The sequence below is a fragment of the Diabrotica undecimpunctata genome, chromosome 3, assembly GCF_040954645.1.
Source record: "Diabrotica undecimpunctata isolate CICGRU chromosome 3, icDiaUnde3, whole genome shotgun sequence".
Lineage (NCBI taxonomy): Eukaryota > Metazoa > Arthropoda > Insecta > Coleoptera > Chrysomelidae > Diabrotica > Diabrotica undecimpunctata.
In genome coordinates, this window is record NC_092805.1 from 170,032,215 (window position 1) to 170,046,946 (window position 14,732).

At 32.7% G+C, this 14,732-nt stretch overlaps 1 protein-coding gene across 1 annotated transcript; it reads left to right on the plus strand.

Moving 5' to 3' along the window:
- The first annotated feature begins 1,828 nt into the window (after window positions 1-1,828).
- On the plus strand, window positions 1,829-6,499 carry LOC140436293 (regucalcin-like). Its single transcript, XM_072525000.1, has 5 exons — window positions 1,829-2,042; window positions 4,044-4,244; window positions 4,518-4,733; window positions 5,582-5,760; window positions 6,316-6,499. Exons 1-5 carry the CDS (start codon window positions 1,886-1,888, stop codon window positions 6,466-6,468), a joined length of 906 nt encoding a protein of 301 aa, XP_072381101.1. The 5' UTR covers window positions 1,829-1,885; the 3' UTR covers window positions 6,469-6,499.
- The last annotated feature ends 8,233 nt before the right edge of the window (window positions 6,500-14,732 follow it).

Here is a 14,732-nt window from a genome sequence, read left to right on the forward strand (position 1 = left end):
TTTAATGGAGTAATAAAAGTATGTAATTCATCCTAGAAGCATAGATGTATCAAAGGGTAATTGTCCGAATTTTTCCTTAACCAATAACTATTAGAAATTGCTTAGAAAAGAAACATCTAGAACAGATAACTGATTTTTATCTTAAATGATCTTTTATAATTTTAATAATGAATATAATTCATTGCTTATGGCAGTTGTATAGAACTTTCCTTTCAGTTTCATTGGAATATTTTTGACACCCAACATACAACACGCTTCCTTTCACTTTATCTATCCCGCATATTACTACAAGACCAACCTTTCCACGCAATATCAAGGTTGTAGGTTCATTTTTATAATAGTTTTTAACATTTACTGAAAATTAGGACTTTTTATTTTTTCAGAAAATCAACAATCAAAAATCATCATTTTAAAACTTTAAAAGTATTTTATCAGATCTCTCCTTCTACTGCCTTCCCTCCTTATGGAGTATTGGGAACTCTTCCATTTCTTATCCAAAAGTGAAATATGGCTGATTAGCTGGATCAGCTCCTCCTCTTCTGTTTTATTTCTTCGAAATTTCGTCCATTCTTTTGAGAGCTGTTCTCCATTTATGGCTTTCTGAAATATCCATTTTATCATCCGGTGTAATGTTTTTGAGCCGTACTTTATAAGTTCAGGTGAGATCCCTCCAGGTCCCGGTGCTTTCTTATTTTTGATTGCTTATATAGCCGTTCTTATTTCCCTAGCTGTTATGTCCATTTCTTGTTGTGGGGATCTACTTCGTCTTCGCCTGTTTTCTTTTCCAATGAATTGTGGTCTTTGTTTTGTTAACAGTTCCTTGTAATAGTCCTTCCATTTCTTGTCCTGTATATTTCCCAATTAAATTTTTTTTAGTTTTGTTTCAATCCTCTCAGTACTTTTCATGACTCCGAAGTTCTTGTACCTCCTATGTATGTTTAAATATTTAAGCAGGTTCTTTCCCATTCTTCATTCTTTTGTTGTGTTATTTGTTTTTTCACTTCTCTATCTTTTTCTCTATATTCTTTATAAACTTCATCGTTGTTTGTTGTCAGTAATATGCTCTATAGTTGCTTTTTTTCCTCAATTATTCTTTTTGTTGGCTCATTTATTTCGTGATAGTGCTGTTTATTTGTTACATGTTCTTTCTCTCCAAGGGCTTCGAATGCTGCTTGTTTTATACTCGCCTTTATATGCTTGTATATTTCTTCGATGTTGCCGTATCTGAATTCTATTAATTTTTGGTCTAGACGTTGTTTGTATAGTTCTCTTATTGATTGTTCTTGGAGTAGTTCTATATTGTATTATTTTTCTTTTATAATGTTCAACGGTTCTTCTGTAGAGGGGGTCTTGTTATGTTTCCAATTAATGCCCATTTTTGATGTTAGTAGTTTATGGTCAGTTCCACATTCTGCTCCTCTTCTGATCTTCTCTCTACCTGTCTAAATTTTAAGATCTATTAAAAAATATTAAATATCAATTTATTATATAATCTAAATTTCTTTGAAACGGTATATTTATATAACATTTTATCTAAGCTTTAATGGACGAGTATAATAAAATAGCTAATCATATCAAAATTATTTTTATGCAAGTAAAAATAAATCAAAAATGTTTATATTGAAATCAGACCTTACTGTTATGATAATAAATATCAGCTTTGGGTTTATTCCAAATAAATGTTTTTTAGAATTGCAATTTATAATTAATTAATTATCTGAAGAAAAAAATGGGCAAAGATAATCCCACGTTTTTTAATTATATTTGAACTCCCCGCCTATGATTACAACAACAAATGATAAACTGCAAGTATATATAGGTATGAAAGATTACTAAACAATACTTTGATAGTGTGTTCTTTCCAAACTGGAACAATATTTTAAAAATGGCACCGAAAATTGAAAAGTTGTGCGGAAACTTCAAGCTCGCAGAAGCTCCCCATTGGGATGAAAGTTCCCAAATGTTGTATTTTGTGGATATCAATGGGTACAGCATCAATAGATACGATCCAAAGACGAAGAAACACACTAGCGCACATGTAGGTAAGTCAAAAAAATCATAATTTTCTTTTCAATATTACTATGAAATTGCTTTACTTCTAATCGCGTTCAATTTTTTTTATGTTTTTGGATCCGAACACTTATAAAAATAATGCACTGAGCCCTGATACAAATAAAACTTTGTCGCGTACTCCCGAATTAGTCCCGAGGCAAGTCAGACGAGAAGGCGTCGCAGGTAGCGCCACGTAAAGATACTAATGCCAATAAAAGTAATGAGGTATAAAAGTTGTCAAAGTACATGATGGACGAAATTAGGTACTGTTGGATCGTACAACTACGTTAGCTGTAGATCTGGTGTAACAGGTAAAATGATATTGTCACTTGAACCATTGTATATTTGAAATCCGTAAGCGTAACCATATGAATCCCATTTATGTGGTTTATTCGGAAGGTATTGTCTCAAATGATGCTTGATTTTGGTAGGTGCTACACATTTACTCGTCGCATAAACCAGCTGTTTTCGGAATGAAATCAAATCTTTCATTTATTGTATCAGTCATTCTTCTGGTACGAAAAAGCTTGTCATATCCAGGCTTACCTTTTCTAACATGCCGACTCTCATCTTCAAAACATAAATATCTTTTCATCAGTTTAAATTTCCGTAGCTTCATACTGGACTGGATTGGGTAAAATTTTTTTACAATAACTTTCCAGGTTTCGATACTTATAATGTTCAGCAAAATACCGATATAATAATACATATCCTCAAAAATTGTTGCGAAATTTGAGTTTGCAATAAAATCAACTCGATTTGTTTCTTCAACAATTAAAGTCATAACTTCTACATTGAAGTAATAATTGAAATACCGCATTGATGATGACAAATGTGTCACATTGTCAGACAAATTGGTCTTGTTTCTAAAGGCTATTTCATTTATAAGCAATTTCCTGTTTTTTCTCCATCGTATATTCGAAAACTCGGTTGATCCTTCTTTACTGCATCTAAACCTGGAAAAAGTGAAAAAAAAAAATGAGATATCTACATAATTTCTTGATATTTTTTTGACAATACCGGAACAAGTAAATTCACCTGCAGATGGTACAATTTCAGTCCCAGAAGTCATTATAATTGGTTAAGGAGGTCTTGTTCTTTTTGGGGTTTCTTCTGCTGTACTTGGAGCTAAAATCTTTGCTTCATGTGGTGTTGGTTCCGGTATTGAAACTTCTGAACATTCTTCTTCAATATTATTAAAATTTACAGCTTCCATAAAAGTTTCACCGGACTCAACTATATTCATTTCTTCGATGCATTCGGAAATACACTGCTCATCTTCCAGAGTTATATCAATTGGAACATAATTTGGATCTACAAGTCATCATCATCGTCGAAATCACCATCATCTTCTTCCTCAGAACTTTCAATAGATACAGTTTATGAACTCATGTTGTGAAAAAGAATATCTTCTTCAGATATATCTGAAAATTTATACTATTTTTGTCTTTCAAATTCATTGTACTCGGACAATTTTTTTATAATGAAAAAACGTCGTGGTAGCTGTCCTTCCATTGTTTCTTCTTTTTATCTTTCTACAAACCAACAAAAATAAATTTAGGTGATAAACAACTCAAACTTCACAAAAAGTGAATCCCCGTGAATCCTTTATCATCCCTGAGAATCACACAGAATAATAAAACAATCAGAATGCCCACTCTGCTTGTCAAGATAAGTACGCGCAACGGAACCAGTATTGTTGGACAATCCGTTGTGGATCTTGGCCTGCTCACAAAGAAGTCGCCACTCCTGTCGATTCCTGGCAACTTCCCTTCATCTTCTGACCCTTAGAATCTGTAGGTATTCTTCCACATTATCGTCTTAAAGTTTTAAAATCACATTTTTGATAAAAGTCCTACAGTCTTAACTTGATACATATCTTCCTTTTGGTGTAACGTTAAAAAATTCTATCCGTTTGTTCGATACTTAATTATGTCGGTTTATTTTTATATAAAATAAAATATATTTTTTAATAAAAGTTTTATTTTTAGGAAAAAATGTTTCCGTCATTATTCCCGTCAAAGGAAAGAAAGACCAATTTGTTGTAAGCCTCGAACGGGAGTTAATGCTAGTAACTTGGGATGGACTAAGTCAAAAGCCATCAAAAATGGAAAAAATACTGGAAGTAGATCCAAACACTAAAAACGTCTTTAACGACGGAAAATGTGATCCTTCAGGAAAATTGTGGATAGGTAAGATTTTCTTATGTTTGAATACCCCATATATTTATACCACTTTATAAGGTCAGACTGTAACACAAAAAAAGTTAGGGAGATCTTGGCTAGTTTTCCGAGTGGGCTTGCAGTTATATTCCATATCGTCATGTCATCTCAATATGGTGCTGAAATAAAATGTTTTCCTATATTTAACAACTATCTAAAAACATTAGTGTGAACTTTCTCTGGTTAAACGTGATGACTACTTAGAGTATCATTTGTGCTTTAAACTTTTTTTGTATATTCAAGGTACCATGGGTGGTCCACCAGTTGTAATCGCAGACATTCCCTTGGGTATGGGCACTTTGTACAGTATTCAAAATAAAAAAGCTAGCCCACACTTTTCTAATATTGGTATAGCTAATGGTATTGCCTTTAACACAGATCTGAAAAAGATGTACTATATAGATTCTCGTACTGGTACTGTTGATCAGTACGACTGGGATGTAGTTACTGGAAAAATTGGTAAGTAAGAGGGTGGTTAGTAAAAAATGGATGTATTAGTCGTATAATCTATAATGAGTAATAATAAATCGTAAGTTAATAACTGATGATTAATATTAATAACTACTAAGATATAGTGTCTTCAATTAATGAAAATAATAAAGCATTTTTTTAGGATGTCTTCTTTCGATCAATTTTTATCCAATCCTGGAAGTAAATATCATCCAAATTGATTTACTAAATTTTTACTGGATACTATTTAACAATTCAAAGTTATCAGCTTATTTGTAGAAGTAAGTCCATTTTTATTCAAGATTCTGTGTTGGTCCACTAAGTCTGTTCTAATACAAGTTATTACTTTCTCATACATATCCCCTATAATATTTATATTCTTCAACCTATCCATCTACCAACCATTATTTCCCAAATTTTGCTGTGGGGTGACTAATTTTTTTTTGTTGCCCTCCAATTTATGGATTCAAACAACTCCTTTGTTTTTGTAAAAAAAAGTTCTAATATACTGCTTCTCCTTTCGTGCATTCGTCTGGTGTTTCTCTCACTTCTATAATTCTATAACAAACCTGCTAGGCAACTTGTTCCCCTCTTTCCTATCCACATTTCTCCAGAGATATCACCTGGTCCAACTGCTTTCCCTTTCTTTATTTTTTGAAGTGCTTGAAGAACTTCCTCGTTTATTATTTTGGTGACAATTGATATTACTGTTTCTGTTGACTCAACTGTCAAAGTACTTTTCCTTCGGTTTTTAAGATCCTTTTCGAGAACTATGTACTATCCATTTTTTATAAATTACCATGAACAATGTATAAAAAACGGATTAAACAGAATATGTAATTTTTTTACTTATATAGCCAATGGAAAACCCATCTTCACCGCCAAGAAAAACGATATGGACGGTATGGTCTTTGATGGCATGACTATAGATACTGACGGAAATCTCTACGTAGCTGTGTGGGGATCTAGAGTTATTAAAATTGACCCCAGAAAACCGGAAACTTTGTTAGATACCATTATGATGCCGGCAAAAATAGTAAGTAAATTTTTTCGTTCTCTTCTGACACATGCCTCTTATATAGAAATTACCATCGACAATATCCTAATCCTCATGACAACTGATCAAAGCAAATGAATTCTCCTTTCAACAAACCAAATTCCAAAATTCCTTAAACTTATATCCATAGAACACACTACTCCTTCATAGTCATTCTGGCTGTGTGGGTCCTAGCCTCCTTAAGAATTTCTCTCCAGTCACCCCTGTGCATCTCTTTCCTCCACCAGCACGTATTTCCATATTTCTCATGACTTAATCGATGTTATCAAAGAACCTTGTTTTGGATCTTCATCTAAGAAGCGTTTTTCTAGCTGGGTCAATTTGCTCAAGCAATTCCTTGGAAGAAAATTTTTGTTTTACTCGTAGAATGTATTTTCTCCCATTAGGAAAAGACATTCTCTATGACATTAATAGAGCTTTCATTGAAAGAGAAGTTGAGCAAATAATTCTAAAATGTTTTGATATGACGAGAAAGTGAAGATATTTACTACTATCGGAAAATGAAATCTTAAACTTAATTTTAATGTTTTTCAGATATCTTCCGTATGCTTTGGTGGGTCTAACTTAGACGAGCTTTACGTAACCAGCGGACAGGTTGGAATTAGCCCAGGTCCAGATGATGGTGCTGTTTTTAAAATAACTGGACTTGGTGCTAAAGGATATGCTGAAGTATCGATGGTATTATAAAAATAACGAATAAAATCTAATGTAAACTTAATACTTTTTATTATTTTAAACCTTCATATTTATTATGAAGCATCCCAAACGTTAAACATAAAAAGTAGACATTGCCCAGTAAAGTGAAATTAAACATCGAAAGGAAAAAAAGCAAAAAATTAAAGGAAAAAATCTAAAATTTTTTAGAATAAAACTAATTTCTAATCTAACTAGGCGTAGGTACCCGTGAAGCTTGAATCCAATGTACTAATCCAGAGATGCTTGGATGTGAACCAAAATATGTACCCCTGTTTCATAGATTACAACAAGGCTTTCGATAAAGTCCGCCACAAAGAGCTAATGGACGTCCTCAAAGCAAAACAATTACAATACAATGATCTTCGAATTATCTTCTTCTTCTTCAGGTGCCATCTTCGCTACGGAGGATGGCAATCATCATAGCTGTTTTAATTTTTGAGGCAGTAGCTCTAAATAGTTGTTTTGAGCTGCATCCAAATCATTCTCTCAGATTCTTAAGCCATGAAATTCGTCTTCTTTCGATGCTTCTTCTGCCATCTATCTTTCCTTGTATTATAAGTCGCAGAATGCCATACTTCTCGCCCCGCATCCTCGTTCAACTTCCTTCTCTTTACCTATTCTTCTCAGTACTTAATTGTTCGTAACTATCTACCAAGGAAACCCTCATAGTTCTTCTATAGGTTCACATTTCAAAGGCGTTAAGTCGTCTCATTGTGTCTAGATTTAACGTCCATGATTCCACTCCATAGTATAGTACACCGAATAATAGTACATTAAATTATAACAAATCTATATTATAAAGAGCAGGTACACATACGGATTAATGAAGACACATCAGAAGAGTTCGAAATTAAAAGAGGAGTGCGACAGGGGTGTGTATTGTCACCACTACTATTCAATGCATACTCTGAAGAAATTATGAAAAGGGCTATTGAGGGAAAAACAGCAGAAACAAAGGTCAATGGAACACCAATTAACAACATTAGATACCTATGCGGACGATACTATTATAATAGCAGACAAACTCCAAGACCTCCAAAAGCTAATAAACAAAATACTTGAGTATGGAGAAGAATATGCATTATCAAGAAAACTAAATTTATGAGGATATCAAAAACCCAAAATGATGATGGCCTGATAATTAACAGTAAAACTTTAGAACAAGTTGAAAATTACAATTACCTTGGCACAATAAATAATGAAACAAACGACTACTCTAAATAAATCAAAGTTCGAATAGAGAAAGCACGAACAAACTTCAATAAAATGAAAAAGGTACTTTGTGCGAGAGAACTGAAATTAGATTTGAGAGTTAGGCTGGCAAGGTGTTATATTTTCTCGACTCTGCTTTACGGGATAGAAGCATGGACACTTAACGCGTCGACGACTAAAAAGTTTAAAGCATTTGAACTGTGGGTGTATAGAAGAATTCTGAAGATATCATTGACCGAGCATGTAGCAAACTACGAAGTCATGAGAAGAGTCAACAAAAGAATGGAAATGGAAAGATACAACATATTTCAATTAATTATATAAGGAAAAATCCAGATCAAGAGATGTGTAGGAAGGAGAAGAATCTCATGGTTGCGTAACTTGAGGGAATGGTACGGAAGCACATCAATCATACTATTCAGAGCGGCAGCATGTAAGATCAGAATAGACATCATGATTGTCAACTTCCGTCGCGGATATGGCACGTAAAGAAGAAGAATGTAACTAACTTCTAGAAATAGTTTCAGCAGATGTTATGAGGGTTATGTGTTGGAAATTGCATAATTTTTTGGAGTTTCTAGTTTTTACTAGCGAAACAAAAGCTGGCTTTAACCATTCGCTATTTTTGCCTATCTTATATGTTATAATAAAGATTTGAGGGAACCAAATTTTCCTCTTTAATAAGTTTTATAATCTCTGTATAAATGATTGAATCTACGTGGTAATGGTGGTAAGAGAGAAGGTAAGTGAGAGGGCTCCTTGGTGAATGCTCTTTGCGGATGATATCGTGTTAGTGGAAGAGAGCAAAGAAATCTTGAAGGAGAAGTTGGAGGATTGGAGAAGGACTATTAAGAAGGGAGGACTTAAGGTTAGTAAATCGAAAAACGGAGTGTATGTAAAAGGCTGAAAGGAAAGATGTACAAGAGTGTGGTGAGGTCTGCGTTGGTGGATGGCAGTGAAGCGTGGCCTAAAAAGAGGGTTCAGGAAAAGAAGATCGAGGTAGCTGAAATTCAAATGTTACGGTGGAAGTTGGGTAAGACTAAAAGTGACAAGAGCAGGAACGACATGATTATGAAAAGAACCGGGATGACTACAGTCTCAAAAAGGTTCAACAACAAAGACTGCAATGGTTTGGTCACGTTAGGTCAGATATAGCAATAAGAACTATCAAACGAGATGTAGAGAAAACCAGAGGAGAAGATGAAAGGACTGAGTGGCAGAAGACCTGAGAGAGAAAGGTTTAAATGAAGAAGACACGATGAATAGAAATAAGTAGCGAAGAAGAGTAAGAAACAGTGACCCCTGTAAAAGGAAAAGCTAAGGAAAAAGAAGAAGAAGATGTAAATGTAATTTCTGAAAATTCTGAGCGGATTTCTGAGTCTAAATGTGTAAACGTGGTTGATGCCTCCAAGGCCGATACTAAGTAAGCTTGACCTGTCAAGATTTTATTTACGGTTACTTGAGAATAACACCATTTACAGGTTATAATATAAATTATTAACAATTTTTTCAGTTTTTTGAAAACCTATCCAGATTTGAAATCAAAAATTTTTAATTAAATTAAAGTAATTTTTATTAAAATTCATTGTGGTTTATTTTGCATATAAAATATTGAGCTCAAATATGCCACAAAAAAGAATAGTTTCAGAACTGTATCCGTGTAAATTTAAGCGTTTTTAATAAACAACAATTCTTCTTAAATATGTAAGTGTTTAAAAAGAAGACGCTTGTATAATATTTGAATTTTAACAAGGAATATGTAATGCCAATGTCAACCAACTTTAACGATATACGTGCCGAGCATATTAACTCAATTTTACTTTCAGATTCTCAATGATTTATCTGTTGATTGTTTCGTTGGGTTTTCATGACGCTAGTTGCCAACTACAAGTAATACTGATAAATGAGAGAGGAAAAAATAACAGAATAATAAATTTTGCTTAAAATATAAATCATGATATTTTTATTAATTTAAATGGGACATCCTGTATGTTTTAAGATGTGATCCAGTCAATTACTTAGACAATCTTAAGTAAGAATTCGTACCCCACCACTCTTATTAACAGATATTTGTTTTCCACTTCTCGTGCGTTACTTGACCAGACTTATACCGATTTAGGAGAGGTTCACAGTTCCAAATAAATCACGAATGAAGTTCAATCTGAGCCTCCTCATAGATACTGTTCCTTCCCTTATTTCCCATATTCCCATCGAAGTTATATTAGAAGCAATAAGAACGCTTGCACCCTCAGCGTTCATTCTATTTCTCTTAATATTCAAATTGCTTTTGATAACAACAAATCTATAGTTACAGAAAGTTATTCCTATAAGCGAACTTTCCTGGAAATGTGCCACATTCTAAGAGAACAAAACTCAATGAATAAACGTACAGATATTGAGAATATTAGCATCATATATCAGTCATTATATTTGAATAATGATCCCTCTGATCGACCATGACTTGACTCGATATCCTTCGTCCAGTTGAATAACCACGAGGTAAGTAAAAGATTGGTTTTTCGATATTAATATATAATTAACTTTACTAATTAATAACTAGACTTCGGCAAATATGCAAATAAAAATGTAGAAAATATGCGCATAAATATGCACGTGTTTACCCGAAAATATGCAAATATTTTACAAAATATGCATACAAATAAATAAAAAAATCGTAAAATAGTAACAATTTTATTTAAAAAAAAAGTGTACATAACTAAATATTTCCTACTATTCATTAAGATTTACATTTATTTTAAGTAACTACATCATTTTTAAGTATGAATAAACTTATTTAGAATTATGGTAACAATAAATGACCAACTGGTGTTCAAAATTTTCTAACAAAAACTTGTGGCTTCTGTCTGAGTACATATATTTATATATGGAAAAACTTCGTTCAACATCAACTGATGTAACGGGAGCATTTTTCAAACTAACCAAAACATTTGGTTCTAAATTAATTGTTTCCGAAATATTTCCAGCTAGAACACTGACTACTTCAGAAAGAATATGGTAACCTTTATTTTTTTCCATAGTAGCTTCAAATTTTTTTAAAATATCTTTTCCAATATTACCTCTAACGTTCCGACAACATGACGCAAATTCTTTTATTAATGCTGTACTTTCGAACAATGACAGTTTTGGTGATTCTAACTAAGTAATTGTTTTTTGAACAAAACTAAAATTTGATTTTATAAATGAAAGTTCTTGTTGAAGCAAGTTACTCTGAAAAGTTTGTTTAGAATCCAAAAGAGATTGGGAACTTTCATCTGTTAACGTATTAATTATGTTCTTTATTTTAACAAAATGATCTGCATAAAAATTAGCTGCTTCTAACCATGTTCCCCATCGCGTTAAAATAGGTTGTGGTGGAAGAGGAATGTTAGGTAGCATTTCTTTATAAAGTTGAATTCTTATAGGAGATTTAAGAAATACTTTTTTGACACTGGATATCATGGTATTTACAAGAGGAAACTTTTTTCGTATTTCCTCTGCAACTCTGTTTAATCCATGCGCTACACAAGTAACATGTATTAAATCTGGGAAAAATATTTTTAAATTTTGTCCTGCTTTCACCATATAAGGAGCAGCATCCGATAAAATAAGCAGTAATTTATTAGAAGGAATAGTTGTCGGAAGAAAAAAAGTTGCTAATGTTTCTTGTATAAAACGCGAAATTGTTAAAGCATTTGTTTTCTCAAGTTGCTGGCATGAAATAAGATGAGATTTTGGTAAGGTATCTTCTTTAAGAACACCAATCAATAAATGAGCAATATACTTTCCTGAGGAATCAGTGTTTTCGTCTACAGATATGTAAAAATAATTATCTGCAATTTCTTCCTTAATATTAATTAACACCGATGAGTATAGCCCGTTCACATTATTTCTTCTTAGAGACCGATCACTTGGAACATTAAGTTTGCAATATTTTTTTAGAAACGAACTAAAATTTACATTTGCTAATTTTGAAAGCGGTATGTTTGCAGACACTAATGCGCGACACAAGTCTTCATTAAAAGTTTCTTGCTCATCTAATTTTTTTTGAAGTAGATTGGAAACATTTAGCCATTGAAGTTTGATGTTTTCCTCCTATTTTTCCTTTTTTTGCAATGTGTGAAGCAGTTCTCACATGTTGGTCTATCTGAAATTTCTTCTCACATGCTATCTATAAATAAAAATAAAAGCCTTTATTTTAACCCAACCTTTAAAATATAAAAATATACAAGGTGTTTTTGGTTAATCAAATAACTGGTTTGGAAAAAAAAAACAATCGCTAAGTGTTTTAAATGCAGTATTAATCCACAAATTAGTTTTTGTTACTAACCATTAGTACATCATATAACTTATTTTAAAATTCAACAAAAGTTTTTTTTTTGTTAATTAAATTGCAATAAAAATAATTGTGTTTTAGAATAGCTGACTTCATAAAAAAAAGTAAAGGTGAAAAATTTTTCTAAATACACACCATTGTATTGTACCATGGACAATTTTTTCTCACTAAAGGAAGCTATTTTTCATTTAAAAACAACCTACGAGTACTAAATTTCAAGTAAATACGTTTATTGGTTTTAAAGTTATTGTTGTTATTAACTAAAAGAATTTAATTTTTTTTTAATTTTAACACCCTGTATCTCGAAAAGTAAATAAGTTTGACCCCTTATTAACTATATCGTTTTGTTCAATTTTTCGAGAAGTATCTACAGTCAAACGTTGTAAGTGTCATTTGGAAACACCCTGTATGTATGAAATATTAGATATTTAATAGAAAATATTAGATACTTACAATTTTGCCACAGACTGAACAGTAGATTTTTCCCATATCCATAGACAGCTCTTTATAAGGTTTAATCCAAGTTGAAGCACTGGTTGTTTTAGGCATTATAAAATCACAATCTTCCTTTTTGTTAAGCACAACGAGTGTTTACGCTTTGAATATCAAAACAAAAATGATTTACAAATCTGAGCATCAAATTAGAAATGTTTAGGTACCTAATTCAATAAACTGGGAGATTTTGGAAAATCCCTAAATTAGGAACAAAACTATTAGCCGTTTACCTGCTGTTAAGATACAATAAATTGTAGATAGATTTGGGGACTAGATCATAAAATGCAAATGAGCGAACCCTTAGCGATTATCCAATAACTGAATGCCTCAGTGACCGAGACTTTCTAAGAATGTTGAGGGCTACTTAAATTGATCTTCTTTGAAATTGTAAATGTTTTGTACCTGTAGAGATTACGTACTTAGATCATTTCTTGATTAAAATGACTACAAAATTTTATACAAGAATTGAAATAAATTGGTATGTTTAAAAATTTTCAAATACAGTATAAAAATCTGAACTTTTATGCACTTTATGCAAACTTTTATACAAATATGCCAAAATATGAAATATTTGCATAAAATATGCACAATACGCAAAATATGCAATATGCATATTTGCCGAAGTCTATTAATAACCTTACTAGTATCACCAAACAAAATGCACATTCTTCAGGTCTATATGCCAACCTCAGCCGCGTTAGACAATGAAGTGGAAGACGTATACTCCGTTATTAAAGACACAATAAGAAATATTCCATCTAAAGAACCACTCATAATCATGGGTGATTTTAACGCTAAGGTAGGAGAAACAAGAAACGATATCATCCAAAATGTAGGAAACTAGGGGTTAGGTATTAGAAACAGCCGAGGCGAACGTTTAATAGATTTTGCAACAGAAAACAGTTTGTCCATTGTAAACACAATGTTCAAACATCATGCCCGTCGTTTATCGACGTGGACCAGCCCAAATGGAGAATACAAAAACTAAATCGACTACATATTGATTAGAAACAGATGGAAGACATGTTTTACAAACGTAAAAACTAGACCAAGAGCTGAATGTGGATCTGATCATAAATTGTTATGGGTTTACTGCAAGATGAAGCTAAGAAGAACAATGCCGCACCAAAATCAAAACAGGCTGGAGATTTCAAATCCGAAAACATTTAGAGATGCATTAAAGGAAACTAGTATGTTGAACACACAAGACAACCCAGAAAAAATGTGGAAATGTGGTCAGTTGCTCCAGATCAGGACTAGCAACCCCTAGTGGAGTCTTACGTTGCCATGTTATCAATCCTTGTTGTGACTTATGGTGCGTTCGTTACGGAGACCATCACATCGTATCCTCTCCCAGAGCATAGCACTGACAGTGAACGCGACCGCTCGTATTTTAAATAAAATGCATTTATTTGGTCGCAGACCAAAGGAGTGAGGCTCGGTGCTCGGCACCTCGTAGTGTCGATCGCAGAGTACTAGGGACGAGAATCGAAAAAATACTAAACTTAAATACTATGGTCCAAGTCTATGGTCCGATAACTGGCTCTAGGCTGGGCGCTGCGCTTTAACAGTGAACGCTGGCACTTTTAAAATAATGCATTTATTTTACCTATGATAATATGATACCATCCTATGGTTCGAGCGAGGGTCGGCGCTTCGTTATGAGCGCACACTAAAACATCCTAGAATATCAGATCAAATAATGTAACTTAAATTGAATTTAACAACATTTAACGGGTTCTTACCCAAGTATTTAGTAGCTCAAAACATGTACATCTAGATACACCGATGATGGAATATTAATTCTGAAAACGTTCTGTGATATAGCACGATAAGGTGTTTTAATTATATACCTTTTATAAAGGATTTTTAAATAAAAATTCTACACCATCTACACACTAAATATTTTGAGTGATACTCATGTTTGTAGTTTCAAACAGTTTCAGCCTGTTTTCCCTTTTGAAAGACCTTCGACAAAAAGGTACAAAGATTCGAATAAAATGGTGTTTTTAAATTTACTTAATAACCATTAGGTTTAGGTATAGAAAACACTGGTGTAGAATTAAAGATAATATAAATGTCTTTCAGAATACTGTATAGAATATAGGGCAGGGTTCGGCAAGTAATTTTATGTGGGATCCGGATACTAGAAGAAAATTTTAACAAGGTCCAGAAAAAAAAACAAATGGTAACATTTAATGACAAGATGTTTATT

What these genes read in the sequence shown, in the direction of transcription:
- LOC140436293 (XM_072525000.1), top strand. Translation starts at nt 1,886, where the DNA reads ATGGCACCGAAAATTGAAAAGTTGTGCGGAAACTTCAAGCTCGCAGAA. An exon ending in ACACACTAGCGCACATGTAG is followed by an intron (nt 2,043 to 4,043) that starts GTAAGTCAAAAA and finishes TTTTATTTTTAG; the next exon opens with GAAAAAATGTTTCCGTCATT. An exon ending in TGTAGTTACTGGAAAAATTG is followed by an intron (nt 4,734 to 5,581) that starts GTAAGTAAGAGG and finishes TTACTTATATAG; the next exon opens with CCAATGGAAAACCCATCTTC.